Here is a 26,786-nt window from a genome sequence, read left to right on the forward strand (position 1 = left end):
AGGATGGCTAGAAAACTTTTGGAACAGTCTGGCTTGGGCGCACATGTCTTTGATCATATGTCTAGCTGTGCCCCCACCCCAGGTCTACGGTGCTTTCTGCTTAGGCCTTCTATCCCCTCCCCTCCCCCTTACCCCCCACAAAGGAGCAGAAAGACTGTTTCATTATTATTTTTTTCAAACGGGTGGTGCACTTACCATGCTTAGAGCGACATTCCCTTGCCCAACGGTGTCAAGTAAGTTGGGACTGGCAAGTCTCCTACATGGTGACAGACCGGCATCCCTGTCCTAGGAACCCATGATGCAAGATCTGTATGCCGATTTCTGATTTTTTTGGAATGGGTGCACACACATGATGTGTGTGCACCATAACATAGGCTTATCTCATGGACTGAGGTCTTTGTTAGACATGGAGGGGAGCCCAAAGGACTATCCTCACAGCGGTACATGGCTTCTGCTTTTATGAAGAGTGAAGTAGTATGTCAGTGGTAGTCGCATCATATCGTGCATTTGTAATCTGGATCAGTAGTGCAAACAAGACTTTATACGCATGACACTGGAGTGGGGCCTACTGGCCCAGTCCTGTACAGTTGCGCTGGCATGTGCTTATCTCACCCTCAGCCTATATCATGTTAGCTTGTAGTGCAAGTGTGTTTGTGTGTGTGCTGTGATGCATGTGTGCTTGTGATTGGTACAATACACGTAGGCCTGCGAGTTCCATACTGAAACCCCAGGCCTGGGGTGGACTACTTCCTGGACAAAGGACAGAACAGAGGAGGGGGCACTTCAAAAGGAAGTAACACCCACCACACAAATTTCAAAGAGAAACAAACTAAATCACATATTTGTCTGAAAATGAATTCTAAAATGGGGAGTTTGAGTCTCCCAAACTATCAACTATCAAGCAGTCATCTGGGGCTGTACATCAACTTTGAGAAGCTTAGCAAGACTTCTGTCTGTTAGTCTCCAGTCCTGGGAAGAAGGACTGCAAGACTCCTTGCTGAGTGATGGACATCAACCCGGAGAATCATGATCCCTTGCCCTGGAGCCTGTTGGCGACCCCATATGACGGCAGGACCACCATGAAAAGCAAAAGCCCTTGCCCCGGTGCCCCGCTACGATGAGTGAGGGCTGTCATTCATGTGTAGTGTGCCACTGAAGCGCCACAGGTTCTGAGCCGCACACCAGTGCACCGACCAGGGGATTGGAGACCATGAAGCTGCCTAAGACCTGTTGCTGGGATGAGAGGAGCTTACTGCATCACCAGACGAACGCCATTTCCAAGTGGACCTTGATGTTTGCAAGGCATGCCTAGTAAGAAAGCGTAGTGGGATCAATGCACATCACATAACCATAGCCTCCCCTGGGTGTCTAATTTTCAGGAATGTCTGGAGTGGAGAGGCTGTTGTCAGAGCGGGTGAACGCTGGTCCAATTACTATTACATTGCCAGAATTGGTGAATTTGAAAGGAAGAATCTGGACAGCTCTATGGGCTAGATGCATGAACACATTTTCCCATAGACACAGAATGGGTAAAATCCTTAGATACATCTGGCCCTATGTGGCCTCTCGCAGGCAATAGGCCCAGCAACCCATGTGGCGTACCAGAACTATAAACGTGCAGGACTATAGAATGGTGGAACATTTGTTATTATCAAATTAATTCCTGAGACTAGAAGAGTGCGACAGTCATAACTGTATATTACTTTTGTTAATCTGCAATCAAGACAAAAAAATGCAATTAAAAACGATCAATTGCTACTTTTTTCTTACTTCGTTTCATCTCAATAGTTTGAGAAAACCATCAGTAATCTAAGCAAATGACACCTTCCTTATTTCTGAATTTTGCCTACTTTTCATAAATGCAGTGCTTTCCAAGATCACCGTGGCTTTGGCATTGGTTTGCAAGACAAACTGCGCGTTACTAAAAAAGAAGAAAAAAACGACAACTTCTTTGAAAACAGAATCAGGAGTCCTCGGCACTTACGGGGTTAAGCACCCAAAGAGCCAAAACACATGTGGAGTTGCAGCTGGAAGGCTCCTTCGGAGTGGGCGTGCCCTCGGATAACCACAGCAACGGGAACTGTTGCGCCAGGGCCAGTCAATGTTCCACCGCTGAGCACTGATACCTGGATTAAATGACCGACAAAAAGGGTGTCGCACAGGTCTTTGGTTCATATGTCCAGCCCAAAACGGCTTTGGAACGAGTTCGACACTGTTACAATGTATGAGTTTTGGTCTAACATCTAAAAGCGTAACAAACTAAAATATTATAATAAATTAGACTGCATTCCGTTAGAATAAAACAAAGTGCTTTAACGTGCCAGTTAACGTTGTTTAAAAAAACAATCCAACTCCTGGGGCCTGGATCAAACAGCAAAAGTCTGTTGATTTAAAATCCGTTCAGTCGGAGGAGGTGCACAAAGCAGAATTCTGTAGCGCGCAGCAGGGCTATCTGATTGGCTTTTGGTAAGGACTGCAGCTGTGTGGGAGGGACCGAGGGGAATAGATGAAGAATGGGAAAGAAAGATGGAGGTCAAATGAGGTGTGGCAGAGGGCGCGGCACGGAGGAAAGAGAGGCATTTTAGAAGCGTCAAAGTACCCTGCAGTGAAGCTAATTTACGCTTTTTAAGGTCACCGCAGTAGTTTCCAAATTAGAAACAGTTGTGTGGCTTCAATCTTCCTACGCAGCAGAAACGCGAAGTGTTAGTTTTGCCAAAAACAAACTTTTTTCACACATGGAAATAAAAAAAAAGTCCAAGGCCAGATGTTCCGGTACTTGTTACATTCACCCTTTTAAAATGACGCAACAGCTGTTTACAGCAAGTCAAAATGTTGCAGTTCGTACCTTACGTTAAAACTTAATTACTCCTAACTAACCTCCCGTTCAAAAGATGCAACATGTTAAGACGCAGAGTTTCTTCTTCTTAACCAAACCATGCGCCCTTTCCATCCGAGGAGGGGGGTACGTTCACCATCTATGCCCAGTAGATCCAAGACCATGATACCAAGGGGACCCGGAAGCGAATATAGGCACGCGTGCTATGTGGCAAAACAGTGGCTTGCACATCTCACCAACTACAACAACATGTGGGCTTATTTACAAGCCCCTTGCGCCCCCGGTGCGTAACCCCCCTCCCCCCCCCCCATGTTAAAAGGGACGCATGGGCGGCGGAAGGGGTTTGTAAATCAGCCCCTGCATTTCATGCAGAGAATCGTCCAACTACACTCGTAAAAAAACGATTAAAAAGCGACCCGCGCCAAGACGCAGTGCTTTAAAAACAAAACTCACCCAGAAGAGAAAGTTGAAGCCAAACAGCAGGTATTTGATGCACTTGGACGCCCCATGGACTGCCATCTTCGACACTAGATTCGTTTTTCACTCCTGACAGAGATCACATTGGTTTGTGTGGAGTTCGGGAGTTCGTGTTGTCCCAGACACACAAAAAAGGTCCTTCTCCCACTGCCTACTGCAGATGAAAACAGAGCAGCACACTCGCTGCTCCGCACCCAGACCCTGCACAGAAACGAGGGAGTGTCTTTTTGCCGTCCGAGGAGAGAGAACTAGCCCCATTCCGTTTATCCTCCCTCGCTGGCTCGCGATGCGGACAGTCTCCGCCTCCCCCTCTACACCCAGGACACTGTGGACATTGTTGGACGCCCGGCAGCCTATAAAGAAACATAGAATTTCACTGATTATAAGGCCGGCCAGACCCACCCAGGGTGCCACGCTGCATGAACCAGACCAGGCCCCCCGCTTGCCCAGGCCTTCTCCTCCCTCCAACCTGGTAATCATCAATTTTCATCTTTGCGTTTACAAAAGATGACAAACGTTCATGTATATCTGCGAATTTTAAAGGAAATTTGAATGAAATCCAGAACAACGTTGGCAGAGTACAGGCACTCCGCTGTTCCATAAAACAGATGTTCACAGACGCGCGCACACAGACACACGATTAGATTGAAGGAAAAAAATTGGAGCTAAAGTCTCGCTCTTAAGCAGGGATTTGCGTTAAGGCTCGGGGGTTTAATTAGGGTATCAAAATTAAGGTAACAAGAGGAGAGTGTCGGCGCAACCCTGGGGCGGGAAAATAGAGAAGCACACACAATATGCATCACAATTGGACAGAGAAGGCCAGGGCTGAGCAGGTCACCGGAAATAAAAGTTTTAAGGAGGAAGCTTTAGCCCGCCCGTTACTGTGTGTCGAGAGCTGAGCAAAGAGGAGGAAATGTCAACATCACAGGTGGAAGTGAGTAAAAGCATTCATTTCCCCACAAATGCTGTATATCAGTTATAGTACACTGTACACATCAGAATGAAACTGCAAAATGGAGGCAAAAACGAGAAGACAGTGCACTTGATGGTAATTAAGGGACAAACAATAGACGCACAGATAAGAAGATATCCGAGAATTCATGAGGCTCAAGTCTCGTCAGATCTAAAAGTATGGGGTCGGTGGCACAAACTCTGGTTCAAGGGGGTACCATTCTGCAGGTGGCGGTCTTTTAAAGTGGCTTTGATGAACAGCCTGTGATGGGAGGTAGTGGGCATCTCACTCATCTGGTGTTTCAGACTACTGGCTCTAGAGCTAGGCACAAGGACTACTAGACACCTAAAAAACAAAAAAACAAAAAAAACAAATACAAAAATCAAATGACATGGATTGTCCCACATTATAATGAGAACGTGAACACATTCCTCCCACCAGATAAGCACAACCTGCTTCTTTAATTCCCACTTCAGAACTCGACTCGGAAAAACAAGCCACTGCAAGCACCCCTTGCTGTATCCAATGAACCAGTGCCACTCACTCTTGCCAAGGAGCATGCATATCCCTCCCTCCTATGTGACTTGGAATTAAATTCCACTCTTGTTTTTCCATCGGAGCTAAAAGTGTTACTACACTAATGTCCAGTGCATTAAAATAAGTTATTCTCCACCTGCTCCCAGAGTCATTCTATTTGGATTACCACAAGGCTCTATTCTACCCCTCCTATTTTTCAACTTGGATGCTGAGCTGTTGGGAGAGGTATTCTCCAACACAGCTACTGGCTTCCAGTAGTAATAGGATGATACATAGATAGATGTCCCTCAAGACTGATCAAACAAAGGAGACATACACTTCATAGACCTGGAAGCCTTAGTATATTCTTCCCCCAAAATGTTTTGCCTTCCTCCTCCATTTTTTCTGACCTCGTTTTTGCTGGCCTTAGGACTCTTAGCACTTTACTATAGCTTACCATTGCAAAAGTGCATGTGCTTGCTCCTCTAAACAGGATAATAATGTCTTAGACCCAATTGCCATATTTAATTTACTTATGCGTTCCCTTGTAAAGTGGTAATATAGGTCCCCAGGGACAGTAAATTAAATGCTACTAGTGGGTCTGCAGTAACGATTGTGCCACCCACTTAAGTAGCCCTTTAAACAGGTCTCAGGCGTGCCATTACAGTGCCTAGGTCTGCAGTTTTAACTGCCATTTCGACCTGGTAACAAACCTTTTACCATGCTCAAAACTTACATTTAAATACATAGGAGTAACTCCTAGGGTAGGCCCTAGACAGCCCCAAGGTGCAATTAATTTAAAAAGCAGGACATGTTCTTTTACATTTTACGTGTCCTGATAGTAAACAACTCTTAAATTTGATTTTCACTACTGCAAGGTCTGTCTCTCCCATGGGATAACATAGGAGTTACCTTATTACATTTGATAAGTGTAATTTCCAAATGAAAAGAGATGCACAGTTCAAGTTTGGGGTCTCTGGAATCACAAGTTAAAGCCTCACTACCAGTGAAGTCATATTTTAAATTGCCATTCTGAAAATGCCACTTTAGTAAGTTGGCATTTTCTTCCCTTGGCCATTTATTGCCTACAGCCTGCTTCTAGTCACATGACTTGGAGTTGTTCGGATTTTGTGTATTCCTCCTAGAGAGACACACACACTGGGAGTTTAGGGGTGACTGGATGGGCCATTACTGGCATTATTAGGGGGAGAAGCAGGTCCAGCCTCATTTAAACCTGAATACTGTTCTGTCTCCACAAAAAGAGCACATACCCATGTAGTTAGTCGGAAGCCACAAAAGGCAGGATGCCTTGGGACTTCAAAGGGAAACCTCTAGAAGCTTCTCCCCCAAAGGCAAAACGGAGTGTAAATACTGGACCTCAGACACCCCCACTTTCGTACACTTCTGTACCTATGGATACTCCAAAAAACAACAACAAAAGAGTGTTCCTGTATTAATTAGGTACAGATGTAAAGGAGCACAAGAAACCAACAAAGCCCATTAGGTTTGTTATGAAAGCCCTCACTCACCGACCGGACACCTATGGATACTCCGCCAGCAAGAAAGACTACTGTGCTGCTTATGGACTGCTACTCTGCTGGACTGCATTGTGCTTGACTTCCGCTTTGCTGTTCTGACCTGCTGCCCTCTTGCATGGGTGAGAGGGACTGGACCTGCATCTCTTGAACCCAGAGTAACTCAGGGGGCTAGTTTGTTGGCCTCCGTCTGAAGCCTCAAGGACATAAGACTCCCAGCAACCTTGCATCTGGACTTTGCCATCTGAGAGTCTACCCTCCCAAGTGGTGCCACCCCTGTCATAGACCCTTGGAAGGAGGCTGGGTGCTTTACCGGCCTCTGGGGATCCAATGGAACCAATGCATCTCCTCTGTTGTGCGATGCAACCCCAAGCAGAACTGACTGACATATGAACACTGCTGCAGGGACTGGACCAGTCACAAAGACGCGCATCACCATCGCAACCTGCAACGCCTTTAGAACCGCTGCTGCAAGCGGCATCTTCAGTGCAGGCCCCCGCATCTCTCATCGATGGCAGCCACTTAGTTCTTCATAACCGATGCTCCGCCCTGACTATGCACCACAACCCTGATGCCAGAATTTGCATTGGGGAGAGGATGAGGCCTTACGGCTAGAGCGGTCTACGTCAAAGCTGGGGAACCGGGTTCGAGCCTTTGCAATGACTCTCAACCTCCTGTGTTTCTGGGCAAAACACTTAATCTCCCCATGCCTAACAAAAATGAATGTGCCCTCATGTAACAAAACTGGTGCTATGTAAAGTGCTCCGATACCCGATATCTTCAGGTCTAGTTCGCGCTATATAAAACTCTAAAATAAAAAAAGGCCAGTCAACAGGATCCTCAAAGCAACAGGACTCGCACCGCAGCCTCCCCAAATCTCAAAACATTCATTGCTTTGGCTGTGCGGCGCATCTTCAACACTGCTAGCCATTTGGCCCGTCACCCATTTGAGCCTCTTGTGGGTTAAATTGAGCGATGGAGGGAGGCCACGCAGGACCTGGACGTGCTTCCGACATGCACTGACGAACAGCCACTAGACTGGTGCATACATGGACGTGGAAGTATCAATGACCATCCTAGGGCTTGCTTGACAATAAGCCCCTGCTCCCAAATCAGCAGCATAGTCTCTTTCTACGGCCTCCTCATGTCCCCGCATAATGGCAGCATGAAGGAAAAGCCATGCAGAATATATCACCAAGCACACTTGAGCACCAGGCACCTAACCAGCAGCAAGTGTTGAGGCTTGCATTTAGAATGCATTCATGAGACTGTGTCACGAGGACATGGTCCCTGACGCGGACAGACGGGGTGTACCTGCTAATGTTTGTCCGTTTCCGCCCCGTCCGCAGGATCCCTTGGACGTTTCCTGGAGTTCTCCAGCTCTGCCTTCGCTGACCCAGTCACTGGGCCGGCCTTCCCTGACGATAGGGGGGTGTTCCCCGGCGTTCCCCACAGTCGACCAATCAGGAGAGAGGTCGTCATTCGCCCCAAACCAATCAGAAGAGCCGGGGGCGTTTAAGGAAGCCCCATTTCTATCTGCCGGCGCGGAACCACGAGGAGAGAAGCTGACCCGCAAGGAGCACGCCAAGGAAGAAGGAGAAGACGGACGTACCGAAGAGCCGCTTCCAGGATTGCCGGAGCAGAGACTCGACAAGCCAGGAGGCCAACAGCACCACGAGCCGCCCTGCCACACTTCCAGGGGAGAAGTGTGGCTCCACAAGGTACGGGGGCGTTTCCAAGGGCTGTTTAATTCACGGGGTGGGACGGGGTAGACAGAGGGTGGTCACTAGCTCCGTGCACTGTTCCCGGCGTCACACGGACGTTACTGAAGAAGGTGGTGGAACCCTGGTGATCCCTCACTCCCCTGCCCCCCTCACACTCATGGACCCCGGTCTCAGCCACTAATACAGCTGTTTGTTTTCTTTTCTCCCTGAGCCTAACCGGACCAGAGAAGAGCCACAGGGAAAGCCAAGACAGGAAGGATACCCTGCTTACTGGACTCTGTGCATTTTTGGGTGCTGAACTGCACGTATCCCTGAACTCTAGCCAACTCGAAGTTAATGTACTTAAAAATAAAAGGGTTATCCGAGCACCTCAGTTCGTAGCGTCCCTCCTTTAACCAGCCCGACTGTCACAGACTGTCAGCTGCAAAGCTTGCATTTAGGAAATGGTTTGTATATCATGCATTTCTGCAATTCAGATTGTTACCTGTAGGGTTTCCTGTGTGTGAGAAGGAGCCTTAATATCAAAAGCCTTATTAACGAGTTATTACAGCTATGTTTTCCAGACCTCAAGAGTATTAAATCCATGCTACACCAAGCAGCTCATCGGTATACTTTGTGGCCCTGCATTTATTATAGTTCTTTTAATGTGCGACGATAGGGCTTTAGTGTGAGAGTGAGAGTTAGTGTTAGTGTCCCTTCCCCCCCACATACTTAGAATTCTACTTGTACTGGGCTTGGAACTTCAGAGTGCTAGACACCATTCTTTACGCTAACATTCCAAGAGCTTCCAACTGCACCCAGAGTCCTGCTTACCTGTCTACAACCCCAATTCTGCTGGACATGGTCTTGTACACTATGACAAGGCATCACAAATCAGTATGTTCCATTCACTTCCAGAACACTGCTTAATTCATACAGTTCCAGGTGTAGATTGTGTGCGTTTATAGGTCATTATATAGAACACCATTAGTAGCATTGCTCATGTACTTACATGGCTCTCTTTTCTGGGAGCACACAAGTCTTAGAGGTATTGATCCTTCCATTGATATACAACAACATTCCATAAGCCAGCATTCCAGAGGGTAGCCAGAGGGAGAACAAGAGTGGATAATCTAGCAGTTTCTCAGCTCCCACTTACCTGGTTCTCTTCCCCCAATTTCCTCTTGGTGCTTCCTCCTGGTGGGGCATTTTTACACTCCTCTGGGTTAGCACAGTGGGGCAGAGGAGTACTGGACTTTAGAACATAGTTTCTGTTGGACAGGACATACACAGGTCAGTGCTGCTTTGATTTCCTACACAGCACCGAGCTGTCGGACAGACAGATCCTTGCAACGCTTCGCAACCAGGATTTAAGGTACGTAGTTCAGTGGGATTAACTGGGTCCCTGTAGCCAACGCCTGCCCCATCACGGTTGGCCTGAACTTGTGACTTTATCCAAGTCTGGCTCGACGAGATAGACAGTTGGTGCTTTGTGTGCTGTTTTCACTGAAACCTTCAGAAATTAAATATCTGTGGTTTTACTGACTTCATTTTTGTCATTTTGGCCTGGTTTTATTTATTACATTAAGCTCTATTTGTCTGATAGAGTTGTGGGCTCTTTTTGTGCTGAGTTTTCACTGTTATAAGTGTTGCACAAATACTCTACACATTGCCTCCAAGTTAAGCCAGACTGTTCTGTGCCAAGCTAGAAGAGGGTTGAATATAGGCAAATTTGGGGTTTGCTTGTGACTTACCTAGTGAGGATTGTGTTTGCTGCTTGACCAGGGCTCACATCTCGGTCAACAAACAATCCGATTTCTTACAAACCTCTGAACCAATGAGTATCCTACATTCCTAGAGCATCTTCCGTATTGTGAATACCTCAAAATCATGCTAGATGTCTCCTTCAGACTTGATCCCCATATAAAGGAAACACTAAATGTTGCAACTTTCGATTGTTTTCAACTTCAGACACTTCATCCTCAAAGAAGACTTTAAAGTCTGTTGGATTTGCGATAGGTCACGCACAATAAGGGAACACTAGTATTCAGACTAAGTCTGGACTGAATCGTCCCAAAGCCATATTCTGCACGGCAGCCAAGCTCATGCACAAAAAAACTTTACAAAATGACTCCCAACTAAAGTCCCTAAAATGGTAAACACTTGAATTTTGCTTCACTTATAACACAGTTTGTATCACATACAATGTGGTACACCCTAAATTTCCCATCCATCTAGCACCAAGCCCCCCCCCCCCCCAAAACAACAACACAGAGCTAGCCGGTAATCACCACACCCTAAAAAACAATTCCAAACTATTTCACAAAACTAGTTAAAACATTTTTTTTACCACTCAGCTCGTACTCTTGTAATGCTCTTCTCTATATTTGTATATCACACAATAGCAGTCACTTGCCTCGCTCTATTTAACATCTACTTTCTCTTTCTCTTGTAGAGGTTTGTCGAAAGGCTGTTAACAGTAAAGGGCGACCTTGGAGGAGAGTATAGCAATTTTATTATTGTTAGTATAGTTTGAGGAGGGAGGAGCGCACAGCGGCAAGATGGCCACATCCTGAAGAGGCTCAGTGGAATCGGTCCCTGTTTTGCCGCAAAGGGATCACTTTTTGCCTCCACATCCGCTCACGCACAGCAGCAAGTACGTCGGAAACCGCCGGGATTGTACAGGCGTGTTTCCGACCAGCGCAATGTAACAAGTCCGTTTTATGCACTTAATAAAATCAGCCGCTTATACTCAGAATTGCACCCGCCATTTTATACGCACTCTGAGCGATGCAGTTCACTTTCTCCCCAGCTAATGGCGGCTGCAGTGTGCGCTTGCTATAGCGCGAATTAGAAAGGGGAAAACAAAGTAAAATCTGCTTCCTCTTCTTCAGTATGGCGATTGCAGTCATTTTGGTGCTTCAGACATAGCGCTTCATGAACCTCTACAATTTCTTTTCTTCTCATCTCGACCTAAGTCATGTCAGCTGAACCTTGAAACTTATATGAGGGTAATCACTTCATCCAACTTTATAATATTGCAGCAGTTACTGTAGGTACGTTTTTTATAGCGCATTTTACCCTGATTTGTTTGTAACTGCATTTTGCTATTATTCTGTGGGAACTGATATCAACATATATTGGCCTCTAATGCAGCCCACCTTAAAGTATATGCATTGAGCTTTCTCTCACAGCACTCTTCTATGTGCATTGGTTTTTGGCAATGTACCAATATTCAGTCGCAATTAATTTGTTATCCTAACCTCAACTGACGTTTGGAATGCGTTTTACCAGCCAAGAGCAGTAATTCCCTCTTTACCAGTCCTTTTTCTAATACGTTGGATCTTGTTCTGGCAGTGCCATTTGCCCCTGGATGGACTTTCCCTATAACTTACCTTGTTACATAGTTACTTACAGTTTTCTCCTCCAATATATTGATTATTTTTCAACGCATTCCATATAAATTGTGCCAACTTAGAACACTGGATCTGAGCCTTTTAGATTGGTCCTCAACAAATTTAATCCTTTGGATTTGGGTTTCTGTCATTATTTAATACCCTCTTCGTCGTCCCAACATGGATTTCACACAGTCCAACAAATCTCATGGCACTTCAGAGACTGCTTTCAGAGGTCGCAAAGACTCTACAGTCAACAGTAGTAAGCGTCTTAAGAAGGATCCCTCCTCTCCAACCAAATCTCTTCATGTTAGAGGACATTATGGACGAATTAAGTCTCTTTCGCCCATTCATGTCAGACACCACCACCACCCTGGAAAGAATGGTCTGGTCTGGATACAAGACTATCTGATGTTGAACAGAAGGTAAGTGATGCCCAAGAGGTCATTGCCACAGTAGAGACCCTTACTAAGGAAGTTAACCAACTTAAAAAGTTCACTGAGGATTTAGAAAATTGCAAATCGGCGTAATCTTCGCATTTTTGGAATCCCTGAGAGTTCCGAAGGCTCTGACATGATCTCCTTCTTGAAATCTCAGGTGTTGCAGATTGTTGGCCTCCCAAAATCAGTTGACTTTAATATTCAAAGAACTCAGACTGGGGCCTCGAAATGCATCTTCTGTCACCAAACCAAGAGGTATCCTAGCTAACTTTTTGCTATACTCTGACCTAACGGAAATCCTCACTGCAGCAAAACATCACAAGCAGATGTTCTGGTCAGGTCATAAGGTTTTTTTCAGTCAAGATGTGTCCAAACCAACTGCCAGTAGATGCAAAGAATTCCTAGATCTCAGACCGGCCTTGAAATCCATGAACGCTTGCTATGGCCTTATACACCCCTGTTTCTTCAAAGTGACTTACAAGGACAGAACATTTTCTTTTGATGATCCAGCTGATCTTCAGAAGTTCATCAATACCCATCGAGATGACGACATGGAAATTGGCAAACATTGTCTTGTTAAAATCTTCTAATTATTTATTTATAAAAAAAAATGTCAATGTGTTTGTTGTAAATGTTTGTTAATTGTTCTCTTATCTGTTTTAGGTTTGTCCTGTGCTATGGTAGAAGATCCCTGCTCACACCATTAGTTTGACTATTTTGTTTGATATATCCAGTTGATGTGTTCCCCTAGGTCCGGTAAGCTCCCTCTCTCATTGTTTCATTCGTTTAGCATGTCCTTTTTGGAGTATTTCATCCCTTCCTTTTCATCTGAACTTATATGGTAGATTTCGGTTTTCTGTGCCCTTCCCAGTGTTGTGGTTGTTTTTTGCCATCCCCCTGCCTCAACAATGTTTTTTGTTCTCTCTTTCTTGACCATCATGACTAAAGCCTCTTGGCTTCTAGTCATCTCTTCTTTCTTAGTTTCTTCGGGAGATTATGCCTTCCCTACATCTTCTATTCTCCTTGTATCTTTTCTCCACTCCTTTTTGCTCTCTTTCTGGCAACATTTTTACTATTTACCTCATGCTTCACCTTTCTCTTGTTTTATCTCAGCTTCTGATTCTCTACTGTTCTTCTAATCTGCTCCAGTTTCTATTTCTGCGGTGGTCATATGGCTCCCTTTCTTCCTTTTTTACTCTTCCTCACTATCTAGATCTTCTCAACCTCTTTTTATCCTATTTTTTTCTTCTCCTACTCATCAATGTTTTCTCTTTACCTTTAAGCCTACTCTTATGTAACTTCCAAAGATGAATGGTCTTCGGATTATCTCTTGGAATGTTAAAGGTATTCGCAATCCTGTTAAAAAAACAACATGTTTTATCTCATTTAGCGAGATTGAAATGTCATGTTGCAATGTTGCAAGAAACACACCTTATTTCAAAAGACCTGTCTTCACTGCGTAAACAATGGGTGGGAGAAGTCTTCTGCTCTCCAGTAGTGAACAACAAAAATGGTGTTATTATTCTGTTTCATAAGTCGTCGTCTGTTCAGTTACAAAATAAGTTCCACTATACTAATGGTAGATGGTTGTTTTTAGATGTTACTGTTAATAAGACAAAACTCTTTTTAATGTTCATGGCCCCAATGGTGTAGACTTAACTTTCTGGAATTACTTTTCTACGCTTCTCTCATCACATGCCACTGATGACTTAATTGTGGGCGGCGATTGTAACCAACTCATGAACCCCTTTCTAGATCGAAAATCACAAACCAGACATGTTCCCAATAGGATGCAAAAATCCTTTTACAAAACAATCTCATCCAGAGGCCTCATAGATTCCTGGAGAAGATCTCATCCTGACACACTAGAATTCTCCTTTTTTTTCCTGTACATGCATCACACTCCCGTATTGACTATATTTTCCTCAGTCAACACACTTTCCAATTTATGACTAAACTCAGAAATAGGTTCTAACCTTCTCAGATCATGCCCCTGTCATATTGGACATAGATTACCCCTCGCCTACTCCCACCACTCGACGTTGGCGCTTCAATAACTCTCTCCTCCTAGATTCCCAGTTCACTGAACACTTTACGCTTTTCATGGAGGAATTCTTCCACAATAATCTTCACTCCACCTCCCAATTTCATTTTATCTGGGATGCTTTCAAGGCTGCCACCAAAAGATTCATCATTGACTTTGTTTCTCGAAAAAAGCTCTTTCAAAGTCATCACTGGGCCTATTATGCGTAGGAAATCCGCAACATTCTATTGACAATAACTTTGGCGCCGATTGATGAATCTGCACGAAATTTTCTAAAATTTTGGCCAGCTCAGTTCCGCTCCTTCCCTGAAAGTTTGGGGGTGATTGGTCAAGCAATGGCGGTCCCAAAACATGTTTTCCCCATGCAATTTCCCATAGGACCTTTAGCCAAGGCTACTGCCCGAACGGCTGAACGGAATTACAACAAATTTGGCAAAGTCGTAGTCCTCAGTTCAGACTCGCGCCTTTTGCTAATGTGGTGTAAATCCGTTCAGTAGTTCCTGGGAAAATGACAGTTAAAAGTACATATATACATCTATGGGCTCGGAGGGTCCGTGTACCCTACGCAGAGCCTGCACGCACCCTGCCGTGCACGACCTGCTTTTTAATTGGCTGTCAACACTCCAAATCAGGAAGTGTTGGCAGCCATCTTGTGCCTCAACCAAACACTAGTTGCACCCCAGGGGCCCTCAAAATTCAAGGGGAGTTATTCCCCCAACTTAAAAATGTGCCATGGGTCGTGTTTGCACAGTGGTTAAGGGAGGTGGTGGGGCCTGAGTTCACATGTGTGCAAACACGTCCTGTGGCGAGGTTTAAGTTGGGGAATTAATCCCTTGTCAATACTGAGGGTCTCTGGGAGCCAACTAGCCCACCAGGTACCTCCAGTAAGCGCCATGGAGCTGTGTTGCAGAGTGTTGTAAAAAGGGGCGTGACCTCAGAACACCTCTCCGCAACGCAGCCCCCTGGCGCGTACTGGAGGTACCTGGTGGGCAAATTGGCCCCCAGGGGACCTCAGGATTCAAGGGTACTTAATCCTGCAACTTAAAACGTGCCACTGGGCGTGTTTGCACACATTTCACCTCGGGCCCCGCCCCTTTCCTTCACCATTGTACAAATATTCCTGTAAAATCAGCAGAACTACGAATTCCGATTTACTCACCTGTTATCAGGAGTGACCTCAGTGCTGCTTCTTCTAGCCCAACTAAGAATACAAATTGCCAGCCACACATTTACTTCAATCCTCAATTTGAGGGAACAAACCATAAGAAACTTCCTGGTTTGTACGGGTATATCACTCTAACCCTTTTATTAATTATTTATTATTTGTCTTTTTTTGTTTTGATGTATGAAAGGGACACCTTATTGTTTTTATACAAATATTTACAATTCACAATTATTTACAACACAAACATACACATGAGTTGAATTATATAACGTTATTTGCTTTGATATATATATACACTCAAAAATTCATACTGCGAAGAAAAATCATTTGTGAAGACCAGTCTCAAAAATATAGAATTGAAATTTAGAATAGACAGTTGATAACAATCAAGAATCAATAGACTACAATTGAATGTAGTGAATTCAAAAGGAAGAAGAAAATAGACTTTAAATTAATTCATTCAGTCTATTCGACAAATAGATGTCTAATCTTTTTACGCCAACGCGTTTCGAATCCGGTGTGTGAACTCTACGGATTCTCATCAGGGCTCTGTCTTAATACGGGATATCTGTTGAGCCAGCAGCCGCCGGTCAAGGGTAGATTATTGTTCTGACTGAGTTTCTTTTCTTTTTCTTTTCGATCTCTTACTGGATCATTTTCATGATCCTTCGTTTTCGTCAAATGAGAGATAGTTTTCTTGGACATGCTGTAACTCGGCGTCCGGCTTGTAGTCTCTTGGTTTGACTACAAGCCAGACGCCGAGTTACAGCATGTCCAAGAATAACAAGCATAAAGAATAAGGACTTTGGAAAGTGGTGCCCGCATTGTGGAAAAGCGTTTATCGCTGTACCCGATTAGAACACGAACAGCCTAAGCGAGGAGTCCCTCAGAGCAGGCTAGAAGTCAAACATATGACTGAAAACTATCTCTCATTTGACGAAAATGAAGGATCATGAAAATGATCCAGTAAGAGATCGAAAAGAAAAAGAAACTCAGTCAGAACAATAATCTACCCTTGACCGGCGGCTGCTGGCTCAACAGATATCCCGTATTAAGACAGAGCCCTGATGAGAATCCGTAGAGTTCACACACCGGATTCGAAACGCGTTGGCGTAAAAAGATTAGACATCTATTTGTCGAATAGACTGAATGAATTAATTTAAAGTCTATTTTATTCTTCCTTTTTGAATTCACTACATTCAATTGTAGTCTATTGATTCTTGATTGTTATCAACTGTCTATTCTAAATTTCAAGTCTATATTTTTGACTCTGGTCTTCACAAATGATTTTTCTTCGCAGTATGAATTTTTGAGTGTATATATATCAAAGCAAATAACGTTATATAATTCAACTTGTTATGTGTATATGTTTGTGTTGTAAATAATTGTGAATTGTAAATATTTGTATAAAAACAATAAGGTGTCCCTTTCATACATCAAAACAAAAAAAGACAAATAAATATTTAATAAAAGGGTTAGAATGATATACCCGTACGAACCAGGAAGTTTCTTATGGTTTGTTCCCTCAAAAATTGAGGATTGAAGTAAATGTGTGGCTGGCAATTTGTATTCTTAGTTTATCAATGGTCCAGCCGGCCCCACATCCCAGGACCTAACTCCTCCATTTTTCAAGCTTCTTCTAGCCCAGCACTGACCCTGAAAAGTAATTCTAACCATACTTAACAGTAACTTTTATTCCCATCCATAGGAATCCATTGTCTGGGTTTCACAGAAAAGTTTCCAAGTGTCTATTTTCACAAACTAAAAATATTCCTTAAAAATTGCCTGTATGACTTAAATGCATTATTTCAACTGTTTACAGGAGATGCACCCGTGCTGGATCCAGGAGTAAACACTACTTACCTGCGAAGTGAATTTCCTCCCATAGAATAACATTGGTGATTCTATGTGAAAAAGTTTCTAAGTTTCAACTTTTAAAATACAATAATATTCCTTAAAAATCACTACTCTAATCAAAACACTTTTACTCAACTGTTTACAGAAGATGTCCCAGGACTCATCCTAGGATCCAGTCCTGTGGTTAGAAAAGTAATCCAAAAAGTAACTAATTGCATTTAACTAGAAATTCACATTGACCTCAATGTTGCAATGTGTCCGAAATTGTGTTGCGCATTACAACAACTGTAACTACTGTACTTAGAAGACTATTGCCTATTTGCAAAGTATTTAAATTAAACTAATTCATTCTAAGAAAGTATATTTTGTAATGTATAATGTAATTTAAAAATTAACATCTAAAATGGTTTTTAAAAATGTAGAAAATCAGTATAAAAAATAAATATAGGAATTAATACATTTAAAAATTGTCATTTACAAAACCTTTGAAATTCACAGAAAAGACCATAGGTTTCAGACATGTTATAGTTAGGAATTAGCATTTAAAAACCATTAGAAATTCACTGAAAAAAAGCATAGGTTTTAGGGGTGTTATAGTTAGCTAGACATTTCAGTTGATTTAGTAGGTATATGAGGTTAAGACTATGTGGAAACAGTTGTTTGGGTGAGTGAATCTCTTTATGGGTGTGGTGATGAGTAAATATATTTCTCAATGATATATGTCCAACAAACTAAAAATATAATGCGACAATTGTTGTATATAAATAAGTATGCATAAGACTCTGTGATTGTATGAGTGACGTATTGATAACTATACTTATAAAATCACTATTACAACACACCAAGTATGAGTTACTATCTATATGAATAAATAAAGTGGTGTTTGTGTAAGTGTGTAGCTTAGTAAATAGAAGTATGATCAATTGTTTGCATAAGTGAGTAGGATGTCTGCATAAGTGAATAGGATATGTGCTGGTGTGTAACGTTGATGTATGTGTTTAAGTATATTTAATAGTGTTCTATTGATCTTTGTTAGCATGTCTGAGTGAATCTATAGGTAAGTGTTTAGATGTGTGTGTAGATGTAGGAATCACTGAGTGGGTTTTTAGAAACTTGTATTGGTGTGTCAATGGTTTCAAATAAGTTACTTCATATTTTAGAATGAGTAAAAGGGTATGCTACTGTATGATGAGGTGTATCAGTTTGTCACATGGATGATGTCATCATTGATGTCATGTGGATACTAATAATTACTATTTAGCTGCAAATTCAAATATTGCAAACAAAGTAATGGTTCCTTCAGTTCCTTAAAGTAAGTAAGTGGCACAGCCTAGTTTAAAAGGTACTGAGCACTTTACAAGCGTCAGAAGAAAAGCTACTAAGTGATTAACTAAATCAAAAAGCATACGAAACAGGAAAGAAAAGGAACATCTTACTTCTTAAAAGTGGCAAAAAACACCATGTATTTACTTTAATCTTGAAGCCTAGTGAATTTGAAAATTATGCAAAGGATGACTGATGAGATGACAAATGCAAAAAAAAATATGTAAAATACACAAGGGCTGCAGAATCTCATAATTCCAGTAGCCCTGCTAAAAAGTTGTTCACATCTGTGAGTAATCGATAATTGTGCTTTGACCTACTTTTTCCGCCACAACGAAGGAGATTCTTGTGAACACAACAGGTCTGTCATAGGGCGACTGGTCTTCTCCTGGCAGAGGAAGGGGGTAGAGATGTAGTCTTGTTAGCTGTAAACAGCACCTCCCTGTAAACTGGTATGTCAAATTTTCCCACATGGAACAACTGTATGAAAGGTTGGCTCCAGAGTCGAAAGGAGTTTTACTTGGAGAGTACAGGCAAGGCCTTGGTGGGCAGTGTTTGCCTCAGACCTGAAGATGTGCTCTAATTCTGCAGTAAGAGGCTAGTTTCAATACTTCCCCAAATGCTGTATGAGGGCAGGTAAGTGAGTGGGAAGGGAGGGCTAGTTTGGTGTCGGGCAACGATGTGTAATCACTGGATTCAGTTTGCGGCTCCCATGTTCTGTAACTCTCCACCCGTATTCCTAAACCCCTGCACAGGGAAGATCTGAAAAAAGTGGAAGAGGATGAGGGAGCTGGACAAAGACTGCCGATAAACCTATATGCAGTGTGGACTCTAGCAACCCAGAACTTGTATTCCTGGATTCTTGGTGGGACACACAGATGCAACTGGCCAAAGGCCTTAGTGATCAGAGAAGTGCTTGCAAAAAAAGTGGTTTTTTCATGAAGGACCTTCAGATTCTATGGCCAGGAAAACCTCTGGCCAAGAGACAACTAATGTTGGACAGCAACTCAAGTCCAGGCCCCTAAAACCAAGCTGCTGCTATTGAGGAGAAAGCAAAAGTGCCACAGGTTATATTATGGAATCAGATAGCCCTTGGACAAACCTATTGAAACACCAGAGACAAGAGTCTGCAGAAGCTTGCCACTGGTGGCGAGTGTACCAGGAGAAGTCCAACACAGGAAACCCAATGAAAACACAACTGGAGGCAGCTCAAAAAGTAGCTACTTGTGCTCTGCCGGCTTCCAATTGGCATAAGGGCCGTACAGGCAGAGGAACCTACAAAAGTGAAGGGAACTCAAGTAGGATCAGCTACTTTCACCACAGAGAATCAACAAGGAGCTGCATTCTCCAGGGGCCCACGACCCGTGCGGAAGTTAAAGTGATCAATGCAGGGGAGACCAGGTGTTGCGACGTAGGGACCAGAGAACGTTGCTTGTGTACTACAGGGAGCACCCAGGTCACTGCACCCCGTAGAGGGGTGGAGGGGCAACTGGAGCAGGCACCCAAATGTTTCCCACAGTGAAGGGAAAAAAGGCAGTACACTAGCTACTTTGGGAGGAGGGATAGCGATTGCAGGAAAAACTGATTTTAAAATTCATGTTTAAGTTACTATACAGTGGTATGGGTCTATAATACGGAGGCCTAAATATGGTCCCAATAAAAAATAATGTTCTAAACATAGTTTAGAGACCTATCACACCAGTGGGGTAATTGTGTTCTAAATATTCTGATAAAATAACTAGGCTGAGTTCTTATTTACCGGACAGTTCGACTCTGTGCTGTGGGTCCAATAATGTCTATAGGCTTATGGCATAACATGATGCACGCATTTTCAATGGCTGTAGACGTGGTATAAACACTGTAAAGACTCTTGACTAAGGCACAAGGCCTGACTCTTAATAACTGCATCTCTGTATGGTGTGCTCTAGGCACATATGTGGAGTACTGTGGTTTTAGGTGTTATGTCTACTGGTGAACAAACTACTCAAGGGGCCTCAGAATGGCTAGACCCCGCTTCAAATGACTAGGCCTAGTGTGGGCTTAGGGGGTTAGTTATGCACGGTGAACTTTTTCTAGTGCACGTTTTGAACACTTCATAGTTTTCCAATTCTACTTGACATAGGAGGTGGTGTGGATGCGGATGCTGGAAATATTAAGGGAGGCTGTGCAAGTCAGTACAAGATATTACTCTCTCGCCAATATTTAAGAGACCTGCACCATGGAAGTCCATCCTTACATAGAACACTACCTGCAGAAGGAGAGAGCCTTTGTGCAGTATAGTGCCTCTTGCCCTTTATGCAAGTCATGCACTAGCTTCCAGGAACTGCCAACACTGGCTTTGCACATCCAATTGAAAAAGCACTGGCGTTCATCACGAGCAATGTTTTTCGGGGCTTGGGAGAGGGTTAGGATGAGCAGCACCTAGCACAGCTGTGACAACAAGCTGACAGTGCCCCCAGGGAGAGCTTGCAATACTGAGAGAAGTTGTAGTATTCCTTTATTTTGGCTCATTTCAACCATAAAAGATCAACAAAACAATCCTAAAATAAAATTCAATATAGTACAACAGCTTCACTATGAAAGTGATACGTATAACATCAAACTACAGATTCATTCAGTGCTGGAGTTATTGTGAATGTAATTCACAAGACGCATGGTCCAATAAAATTGATAAAAATAAAGACACAATCCTCAGATAAATGGTGCCCAGATAGTTCTTAGTACAGATGGTTTATTTAGCTCCAACTGCAAAAAACACATCTAAAAATATTACTCACAATAAATATAACAATTAAATAAAGCATCCTATTTTAAAGCCACCATCCTAAAATGCCATGCTTAGGTCAAGTAACGCGAGATTGCGTACACAATATATTAATTTGTTTTACATAACCTTAGCGCAGTATGGTGGTCACTTAAGGCAAGAGATCTACAAAGAGGGTGTAGGAAGGTACCTCCTGACTATGGTTGCCCCCAACTTTTTGCCCTGTGTTTTAGCTGGTTTTGGACATAGTCAACCTGGGGCCCTGCCAATCAGGACCCCAGGCCTACTGCTCTCTCTTTAAAATGGATTCCATGTACCCTAGGTACATTTCCAATTGGTACTGGGCCACCTTATCAGACCCTGTAACTCAGGGCATAGGTGTACCCAGGGCTGCCAGGGGCTGCAGCATGTATTATGCCACCCCTGGCTGGCCTCCTAAATGTGACACAACTGGCTGCATGACAGCTGGGGCAAAGTTGTGTAATCACCCTTTGCTGTAGGTGTAGTATACCTATACCTAACCCTAAAATGGACACACAGATTCCTATCAGTCACTCCTATGGCAGGCCTTGACAATCCTGAAGGCAGAGTGCTTGGAATCGTGTGAGATGGTGCTCTGGCATGAGCTGAGCCTGTCTGCAGCTTGCGGAATCAAGTCCTAATAGCTGTTCCATGATATCACATACAATATACTCTTAAATGCATTATAATCCTCGCGGTTAAATGCTAACTTTGGTATTGCTTTATCAAAACATGTCGAGTAAGGTGTCATACGAATTGGAATACTAACCCCTCGCCAATTCTGGCGACGGGGTTAGCATTCCACCCTTCTAGAGGGACACGACATGTATGTGACTGTGAACCCCGGTTAAAGTTAACTGAAGCCTCAGCTCCACAAAATGGATGCTGCCACCACAGACACGAGTCTGACCTCCTGCTGCTGGGAGTCCTTCCAGCGAGTGAGGCCTGGACAAAGGGTTTCCTGTCCGGGGCGGTGCTAGCACCGTCCCAGACATGGTTTTGTGTATCCTGGGTAGGCAGGGCTTTTCAGGAAGGTGACTGCTGAGTGGCACCCCGGTGCTCATTACGCATAGGCCGGTCTGAACCAGTTCCAGGGGCACACCAGCCCCTGGCCTGGGAAAGTCCGGCATGGCAGAGGGGTGTAACCACCCCCCTCCTAGTCCCACCCATAGGCAGGACCTAGTCACCGGGTCAGCCCCCTTTTTTAGTATAAAGATGGGAGCGGGCCCCCTGTTAAAATTAGATCATCTTTGGAATCAAGACACGACTTTCTGCGAAAGGACTTCACGATTTCTTCATCAAGATTCTCCCTTGTGGCTAAGGAGTAGTCACCCTGCATCCGCAGGCACCATCCTAAAGAACACTGCGGTCTGCTGCAAGTCCTTCATCACGAATCAGACGACCCAGCTAGACGAGACCCGGCTTCCCTGGCACCTCTGACCTCTACTCACCTCTACAGCCAAGCTGAGAACCGTGAGTGCGACGAGACCGAGGGACCGACGATCGCCAAGACTGCACGACATCTTTACAACAAGCCCACCGTGTCCTCCACGGGTGAGTGCTTTGGGGTCCGAGAAGCCCCGACCCTGCGCAGCTCCAGCACCCAAGGTCAGCCTCCCTGCATTCCCACGATCTGCGTGGGGCCCTTCTGCTGTTTGCTGTGCACCGCGTTGTTTGGCTACTAGCCGGCTGGCTTGTGGCCTTCTGAACGACGCCCGACGACATCACTGCTGCTGGTCTGGTTGCTCCAGACTGGCCCTTGCTTCCTTCTTGAAGAGAGGCACCCCGGACCCTCCTGGCCCACTCCAGACGCCATTTTAGGTCCACCGCGTGGGCTTGAATTTGCCAAGGCTTTGTTGCCCAATCCTGGGTCCAGCGACGCCGACAGCTTCTATCTTCGTGGGACAGCTCGATCCTCCTTCCTGGTCGCCGACAACGCCTCCTGGTCCGTGAGATCTCCGAGCCCAGCGTCACCCACACGCCTTGTCGAGGTGGCTACCATCCGGTGCCCTCCTGGTGCCCACTGACTACTGACTAGTAGTCTCGAACTTGGTCCCCTCTGCTTTCAGGTGTCATCTTCCATCGATCCAGGCTTGGATCCACCGAACTTTCTTCACTGGTCGCCTGCCAGCAACTTCTTTCTTCCAGGCTCCTGGTCCGTCAACAAGGATTCCCGACGTCTTTTGAGTCCTATGCAGCTGCAGCCCCTGGGCTAGGTAACTTCGGCATTTCGGTGCCCCAGCATAGCCTCACTATCCAAGGGTCAGAATCTACTTTCGTTTTCTCCCTACCAGGTCGGGTTCGCCCGAGAACACTAACTTTGCAATTCCTAGCTACCATAGACTTTGTCCCGCATCTCGCGTGAGAGTGCACACACTGCACCCGAGTCCCCTGGGTCTCCTAGAAGTAATCTAACGATTCTATAGTCAAGTCCTAGCGATTCCAAAGCCTATTAGTACTGTACTTACCTGCTAGTAATTTTGCATTCCACTTTTCAAGTATATGGTTTTCCGTGCCCCTCGGGCATTTGTATATACTGTGCTAACTTAAGTATTTTTGTAAGAGTTTTGGTTTGTGCTTAGTACCCTGTCCTCATAAAGAGTACAGGGCTGTTGTGATTCTTAATAAATAACTGTTTATTTTCATAACACTTGTGTGGTGTCCTTTCACTTGGTGTTCAAGGGGTATATGTGGTATAACAGCTGGCTTAACACGCCCTCTCGAGTCTTTAGCCTTAGACTGCTCGTATCCACGCTACTAAGATAGCTGGTCTATAAGGTTGACTTACAACCAATCATCAATAAGGGTTGCTGGACTGATACATAGTGTTTACTAGAATAGTGAGCACTGCATATCAGGCCACCTTCTCACAGAGGGGAAATCTGGAACGAGCGTTGCTTTACATGGGCCTTGCAAAAAATAAAACATGTTCCTCATTCTCAACTGACTGGCAACGAATAGGACATTTATTGGACGCAATTATTTTTTCTTCTAAGAATAAGCAAAGGAAACCAAAGGTAAAATCACCATCCTGAATTTTATATAAAGTACGTGAGCATTAGGATTAAATAAACAATTGATATAAGGCTCAAATTCGGATACACATTTGAACATCAAATAAGATTCTGCAAGGGAGCCCAGAGTGACACTAGATATCTTGGATCCTAACACAAAGTGCCAATAACTCAATTTCAGGTTCTCTCTGGCATCTCTAGTCCTATCAATAGGGTGCAACCAGAAATCATTTTGCCAGCGTAATAAGCCATGATTTTATGTAAAGTAGCCAAGGGATCTTCCCGACTGATTAGCCTTCACTAGCACCCTGATGCAGTCCCTGTATGGACTCAATTTCTCATTAGTCCACAACCAAAGCCAATATTGGATGGGTCTCACAGCCCCAACGTCAGAAATCGACCTAAGGTTCAAATCAAATCTTCGCGGAAGAGTAGGAGAACTAGCAGGAAGTCTCAGTAGAGACTTTATAAAAACATTTTCAGCTTTTTGAAGGGGAGCCAGATTGCAGTAGCTCCAACGGTCAGTCTCATTCAGGGGTGCTCCACAGGCTTGACTCTTGTATATCTCAGTGGGGGAGGGAGGGTTCGACTCTACAGCACAAGTAGATGCCCCATTAGCAAAACATAGGATGTACCCAGTCCTTTGCCTTAAGGACAGTGCACGTTTCACAAAATGGGGCGGCCACTTGTGAGAATTATTATTATTATTATTGCATTTCTTATATAGCGCCAGAATCGACCCCCGAAGGGGTATCTCCGCGCTTGCCTTGGGAACCCGTCCTGGTTTTTCCCTGTGAGATAGCCCCTACAGGGCATCCCCAAGGTGAAAGCCAGGCATCCCGCCGCGGGGGGCCGTTGTGGAGATTAAGCAAGCTTAATGCCCAGAGTTGCAGAGTGTGAACCCATGATTAGGTCAGGCACCGAAGCGAGAATTATCGAGTCCGTGGACATTTGAGCTCAACACCCTGCCGCGTCGGGAATCGAACCCTGGTCCCGGGTCTGACCTCTGCTTCAGGGTCTGCCTGCTCTAACCAGTGAGCCACACTTATTCTTGCACCCAAATAGTCAAATTCATTGACCCTACCTAGCAGCACATCCTCCAATGTTACCTTCCTCGTGGTTTTCCTGTGGGTACTAATTGCCATGTATTTAGTTTTGTAAACTCTAGGCCATGTTCCTTACAAAAAAAGGTTGAATTTACCCAAAAGAATGGACAGCCCCTTGGCAGATTTGGTGAGCAAGAGGGTGTCGTTTGCGAAGAGTAAAACCTACCAAAGCTTAGCCCGCGGAACAAGATTAAGTCTGGCTTGAAGGTCCATGAAGGCAACACATAATGGCCCCATGGTCAATGTCAGTCTTCCACTGAATTGATAAAAAAAAAAAAACACTACAAGATCTGGTCGATCAAACTAACGTTTTGTCTAAAACCTGCTTGGAGGTGTAATAACGCTTTTGTCAAGGAGATCCATTCCCAACACCCGACCAGAATTGGTCTACTAGACTTTTTGAACATTATTGATAAGGATCATCAGTCTATAATTTCCCAGGGCCGACCGGTCTCCCTTCTTTAATAGAAGGATCATTTCTGCTCCTTTCCAGGAGGTCGGGATGGGAGCCCCCTCCCTTAAGGCATTTGTCAAGGAGTTGACATAAGGTCCCCAGATCTGGAGCTCAAAGCGAAATACATCAGTGGGGACTATGACCAAGCCTGGCACCTTCCCTGCTTTCTGGGCTTGAATAGCCACAAGAGTTTCTAATGTGAAAGGCGTTATATCCTCATCTAGAAATTCACCAAAATCTGTATATGAAGTATCTGTTTTCACTATATTTAAGTTTACATCTACATACAGGGCTGAAACATGTTTGCTCCACTCCCCCGGCGATATATGGCAATAGGGGCAGGTAAACTCTTTCTGACCATTGTGCTCAGCCAAGTGCCAAAAACAGTTATTATCGTTTTGCTTTGCAGCGTCCAGCAAGTTATACCCGATGCTGGCTTCTCACTGGGCTTTTCTAGATTTAAAGACCCTATTGAACTTCCTTCTCGCTACAAAACGGTCTACTCTTTGCTTACTCCTTAATGCAGTGACCAGATGTTTCTCTTTAGATTTTCAGGAGTTATCACACCATTTGTTTACCCTCGATTTACGTTGAGGCCTGCTATTTTTTTTTTACAGTCTTTCATAAATATATTCCCAAACTCAGTAAAGAGACCATTATGAATGACTATGATCTGGGAGATGCTTAGAGTATGCTGCTCAAATGCAAGCAATCCATTGGAAACAGTATTGTATAATTCATGTACGGCTTCCTCTTATTTGGAGACAACCTCCCATCTGATATTACGTTTGTTATTAGTCAACACAGAAGGGCCGAATAAAGTGATTGAATCCAAACACTTCCTATCCCTCATCCGCACCCTTTCCCATTTTAATGAAAATCGGGAAATGATCACACATGGCAGTCGATAACCTCCAAGTCTGCAATTTCATGCCATATCAGTGCATCGATAAGAATATAAAAATCGATATGGCTTTTGCAGGTAGCCATCTCAAATGTTGGTCTTGCATCTCTATCCGAAGTGAATCAGCCATTACCTGGTCTTAAACCATGCAATGCCAATGTATCAACTATCTGAAGTGCAGCCAGAATAATTCTAGGGGGAATTTCTTGGAGCATCAGAATGGGCAATCCCCCAACATTCTTCTTCTTCCCTAAATAGTTCCATGGGGAGGGGCGGGGAG

At 44.2% G+C, this 26,786-nt stretch overlaps 1 protein-coding gene across 2 annotated transcripts in view; it reads right to left on the reverse strand.

Annotated features, from left to right (window-relative positions):
• CD9 (CD9 molecule) overlaps nt 1–26,786 on the reverse strand; it is a 198,650-nt gene that overhangs the window by 147,713 nt on the left and 24,151 nt on the right. Inside the window, exon 1 of one of the 2 annotated variants that reach the window (XM_086921202.1) lies at nt 3,290–3,745. The exons of the other annotated variant lie outside the window; for it this stretch is intronic. Within the exon in view, the coding sequence (XP_086777328.1) occupies nt 3,290–3,355 (66 nt within the window). The 5' untranslated portion in view covers nt 3,356–3,745. Of the gene's footprint in view, nt 1–3,289; nt 3,746–26,786 lie in introns of those variants that run through there. 2 annotated transcript variants of the gene reach the window in all.

The sequence above is a fragment of the Lissotriton vulgaris genome, chromosome 1_1, assembly GCF_964263255.1.
Source record: "Lissotriton vulgaris chromosome 1_1, aLisVul1.2, whole genome shotgun sequence".
Lineage (NCBI taxonomy): Eukaryota > Metazoa > Chordata > Amphibia > Caudata > Salamandridae > Lissotriton > Lissotriton vulgaris.